This window comes from Limulus polyphemus, unplaced genomic scaffold (assembly GCF_000517525.1).
Source record: "Limulus polyphemus unplaced genomic scaffold, Limulus_polyphemus-2.1.2 Scaffold5005, whole genome shotgun sequence".
Classification (NCBI taxonomy): Eukaryota; Metazoa; Arthropoda; class Merostomata; order Xiphosura; family Limulidae; genus Limulus; species Limulus polyphemus.
In genome coordinates this window covers 45192-50631 of record NW_013670615.1, presented here as the reverse complement: position 1 = coordinate 50631, position 5440 = coordinate 45192, and the positions used below count along the sequence as shown (strand labels likewise).

Here is a 5440-nt window from a genome sequence, read left to right as displayed (position 1 = left end):
CACTTAACTCATCATCATATATCCAGTTTTACATTAGCATACCACAAGCACAATGACCAGAACCACTTAACTCATCATCATATATCCAGTTTTACATTAGCATACCACAAGAACAATGATCAGAACCACTTAACTCATCATCAGAGACCTAGTTTTTATATCACCATACCACAAGTACAATAACCAGAACCATTTAACTCATCATCAGAGACCTAGTTTTAGATCAGCATACCACAACTTATTCGTTTACCTCGATTCAAAATCGTAAGCTTATGCCTTTGAATGAAGTTCAAGGTCAAAGATAATCGGCCAATTTTAGGGTTAAGAAAGCTCCGTAGCAAGTTTTAACGTTTACAGCAGTCTTTCCTTCAACAGTAAAAATAATCAACCATTTATGTTGTTACTTAATAATTATTAACTAAACAAAAATGTTACCCCTAATATTATCTTTTTTGAAACATAAAATTCCTTTTTATTATTTATCCCTTAAAATGCTCCCTAATAGTTAGGCCTGAAACTTTAAGACTATTATAAGAAGTATACAGTTTGATTACACCAAGTTTGATCAAAACGTTACAAGAAGAAAACTGGATTAGCTAGAAATCTATATCATTAATATCAGATCGTTTACTCTAAAATTTAGAAACAAAGTACAACAACAAGAAAAGAAATAAGAAAAACCCACCTGTTCTACACATGTATATTTATTTCTGGGTTTCAGGGTTTACAGTGTAGGTCAAAGAAAACTGGAAAATAATACAGTCACAACTACCTTTATTTAAACTGATGACTTCGTTATTTCAAATACATTTTTATTAAAAACTGTAAGCAAGTGACAAGGCACAGTATTTGGCTAAATTGTAAAGAAATTATATTAATTTAGAAATATTGAGCCTGTTAGATTGAAAATTATGAGAGGGCGTTAGAGAGGTCCCTGGCATATTTTACACGAACAAGCTCCGTCGTCCAAAGAGCCAATTTTCTGTGAATTCGGGTTAGTTTCTATAGAACAAGCACAAAAACATTGAAAGAATACTCTGTATTGTTCTTAATACGCCACTCATAAATACAGAAGCAAAAAAAATATTATCTGAAAATTTATTCGAAATATTTTATAGCATTAATTAGAGTTTATTAATTTTAACAACACAATGTTATTCACGTATTCGTTTTTGGTTGTTATTTTCAATAATGTTTCACTTCGCTGTCAAGCCAGAGCATAGAAGTCTTCAAGCAAATTTAGTGGTGTCTCTGATGTGAAAAAAAAAATCGACAACATAACTTAAAAAGTTTATGGTTTTTTTTCTGTACAAAATAAAGAAAAGCTTATAACAGTATCACAAATACAAGTCCGAGAGAGGAAAAAATAAAACACAGTTGTATAAGCAATCGTAAGGAACTAGAAAAACATACAACCTAAAAACATTTACATCTCGTATTTATATAATTTAAATATATTTGAATGTTTTTTTTTTTTATATATATACAAGAGAGCTGACAAGTTTTCATTTACGTCACACGTATTTGTTGGATAGCTCTTTCGCTAGTTTAGTGTATTTTAAAAACTTAGAATGAGGACTCTCTTCTGCTGGTATTCCTGAAGGTGGCGGAGATTCTTTTGTCACTAAATAAGGTTCGTTCAATATTTTTCCACCAGAGGGAGAAGAAGCTTCACAAAAGGAAGCTTCGGGGATGTTTGGGTCTTTTACAAAATGTATCTTACTCAGATGGTGCCTGTAAGCACCTTTGGTAAGAAAATGAGTGTCACAAAAGGCACACTTCATTAAGGAATCTGACTTAGTGGCGTCGTTACATGCCCAGCTAAACGCCAGAATTGACCCTGGCTGAGTTTGAACACCAGAACACGACGCACTAACATCCGTTTTGTCCAATAGTTTTTGAAGTTCTCGAAGAGGGTGGCCTGTAAACGGTATATCAACATTTTCGGAGATTTGTAGGTGATTTTTGTCTAATTCGTGATTCAGGTCGGTTGAAGACAATTTCGAAGAATTACTTAATGACGAGGGACTTGATTTGCCTTTATCTTGAAAAGTATCACAAGGTGAAGCGGCTTCTTGAAGACGTTTGAAGACATTTGTCTGGCTTAAAGAATGGTTTACGTCACACATTTCTTCACCAATTTCACTAGATTCACCATTCGCTTGGTCGATTTCAGAAGATACGTCCAGAGAATCTTCAGCGTGATCACTTACTGGACTTTTCGACCGTACAGACCCTAGTGGACTTTCTTTACCTTGTCCTCTCGGGGAACAGTAATCATGAGAATCCTTTTCATCAACTTTGTGAAATGAATCTGGTAGAAGCGAAAGCGATTGTCCAGGTGAGGAAGTGTTTATGAAATTAGAACCAACACTAGTCTCTGATCTAACCGATTGTGTAGATGAATGCTCTTTGTGTTTATTATCTGAAGAACTATCTTTCTGGATCTTGTTGTTGAGCACATTGTTATCAGAAACGTCTGGTAGTCTGGGTGAACCATTTTTTATGTCTATTGATTTTTTCCCTAACACTCCAGATGGAGAAGATGAAATTCCAGACTTTGAATCGTTTCCCCCCTTTCCAGGGGAGTGCCAAGGTGAATTTATTTCCTCATCGATTCCTAACCTTTGTAAAATGCCTGTTGAACCATTACCGCTAATTTTGCTTCTATTTTCAAAGCTCTTCTCTATCAGTTTTTCAATTGCGTTTAGCACAGAAGTAGATTCACTTCCTTCATTTATTCTTTCACATAACACATTTCCCCGTACTTGCTTTTTGGAAACATCATTTTCGGAGTTTTTAGATAGTGGAGATTTTGTCACGCGAGATCTTTCTGAGTTATTTGCTATTTCATCATTCACAGTATTTACAGAAGCTTTTAGCTTTGACTCTTTTCTTAATTGATCTCCAGAGGTCTCTGAAAGAAGGGAATTTTTCAGAAGGTGTTGCGATTTAGAGTTTTGAGTGCAGTTTTTTATATGTGTTACAAAGTCTTTGGCATCTACCTTCTCAGCGCATTCTTCACATGTAATTTTACCACTAACATTTTCGTTCTTGGATACAGATGGTTCATTTCCTTCTTTCAATGCAATCAGTTTATTCGTTTCCAATCTTTCTAACTCAAGAAGCTTTTTAACGGGCAAGGACTTCTTTCTTCTTTCTCTAGTTTGTTTGCACCTTCCTCCATTTTCCGAGATGGAACGTATAATATGTTCCTTATAATGAGCATTCTTCATCATGTGACAACTGAGCTCTTTCAGACTACCGAAGACCTGGCTGCACACCTTGCAAGTTAAGACAGCATTTAGATGAGACTGTGAAGTCATTTTATCAGCTGGGACTTTCCAAGATACGATCTGTTCTTGACTAATGATATTATTATAGTGTTGCGTGACTCTCATATGATTGGTCATGTCTGCCAGAGTCTTGAACGACTGTCCACACCACATGCATTTCAGAATCTGACGAGTTTGTTCGGCACCTTTACCTAGCCAAACATCTTGCCCTCTAACTAATCTTCGGGGAACGACCATACTCTCTTTGATTAAAAGGTTGCTTCCAATATTGGACGTTGAGCATTTTGAAACTGAAGGTATTTCGTCTGAGGAGACACTAATGCTTGAAGAAGTTGATGGCAAGGATGATCGCATCCCTGCCATTCCACATTTTGGGCTTTTCTGCATATGAATAGTCATTTCAGCTAGACTTTTAAAGGATTCTTTACACCAAACACAAGTAAAGACGTCTTTAGCTTGTTCCTCACTCTTATTAATCCAGTGGTTTTGCCATGGATTTTGCCGGCTTCCTGTCCGATATCCTTGTGGTTTTGTGACTGTATGGCACAATGCATTGATCTTTTGGAGAGCACTGGCCATGTTGGAAGAAACCACAGTAGGATTAAGCAGCTGACTTTGAGCAGCTGATGTGTGCTGAAAATTTACAAAAGGTTTAGGTATAGGACTGTATGATGCAGTCGAAGAGTCCTCAGGTGTCTTTGAACTCTCTAAAGATGATATTTTTCCATTCCAGGTTACAACACCTGGCGGTGAAATTTTCCGAGTTGAAGACGATTTGGGGGAAGTGGTTTCTACCCGCATGAACTTTAATTCCCTTGGACAATTTTCTACATTTTTCCTTCTGTGGGGGACGGAGAGATCAAGGGGTTCATTTTGTGATTCAGATGGTATTCCATTAATTGAAGATCCAGATGACAAAATAGAAGTTAATGAGGAATGTTGGTTCTGATTTCGAAAACTGAAATCAATAGGTCCGTCATCTATCATTGTCCCAGTTGCCAAGTAATTACAATAAATAAAATGTGATTGCTCAGTGTTAGTTAAGAATGCAGTAGAATCAAGGCTGGATTCTTTTGAAGAATGATCACAACCATTTGTTTCATCCGGGGATCTACGGGTTGACTGGACCAAGGCGATGTCAGTAGGAGTGGTTGACTGTTGTTCTGTGGCCGCCTGTTCAGCTAGTTCTTCATCAGCAATGTGCTCTTCAACTGAATCATAGTCAGAAGAAAGACTTTCCATTTCCGGCGTCTTTCTTGCCTCACCATCTTCCCCTGAAACAAACAAACAACAAAACAGAAGTTATTTACAATAATCATAATTTTGCTTTAAAAAGGTCTAGTTTTTAAAATACGATTTACTTTAAAGAATCGTCAGTGATCCTTTAATTAAAGAATTTCTGCTACTTGAAGTATATTGTTTGTTTGTTTTGAATAATATATTTTTGATGAGAGATATTATATGCCACAAGATGGTTGTTACATAATTTGTTTCTTATAAATTTCGAGCAAAGCTACACGAGTGCTATCTGCGCTAGCCGTCCCTAAGTTAGCAGTGGGAAGGCAGCTAGTCATCACCACCCACCGCCAACTCTTGGGCTACTCTTTTACCAACGAATAGTGGGATTGATGTCACATTATAACGCCCCCACGGCTGAAAGGGCAAGCATGTTTGGTGTGACGGAGATTCGAACCCGCGACCCTCAGATTGCGAGTCCAGCGCCCTAACCACCTGGCCATGCCGGGCTTGAAGTATATAAAAACTTGAACAAAGTTAACATCCAGTTGTTAATTTTTTACTATTATTTTTAACGCGTCGTGTAAATCGCTTGTAAATGAATAAGGCAATCTGTTTATGATGTGTTTGTTGTTATAAAAATACGGGGACAGAGCGCCGTAAACTAAGACTTAAAGTTTACCCACTCTTGAATAATATTCACACACATCAGACTGTTTTACTCTGTTGTTTTAAGAAGTACCATCTGCATAGAGCCATAAACCATCCTAAACCCCTTGCAGGGGTCACTTGAACATCACTTTTACGATAAAACTGTGCGTCATCACTGTTTTGACAGCTCTTAAATCGTACCATTTCCATCACCTTAAGGACTTTTAAAGAGCGGAGAGTCAGGCTGAAAATCAAGA

At 37.0% G+C, this 5440-nt stretch overlaps 1 protein-coding gene across 1 annotated transcript; it reads right to left on the bottom strand.

Annotated features, from left to right (window-relative positions):
* Positions 1–712: 712 nt before the first annotated feature.
* LOC106471984 (protein tiptop-like) lies at positions 713–4564 on the bottom strand. Its single transcript, XM_022400598.1, has one exon. The coding sequence runs from the start codon at positions 4536–4538 to the stop codon at positions 1515–1517; it is 3024 nt and encodes a 1007-aa protein (XP_022256306.1). The 5' UTR covers positions 4539–4564; the 3' UTR covers positions 713–1514.
* Between the last annotated feature and the right edge of the window lie 876 nt (positions 4565–5440).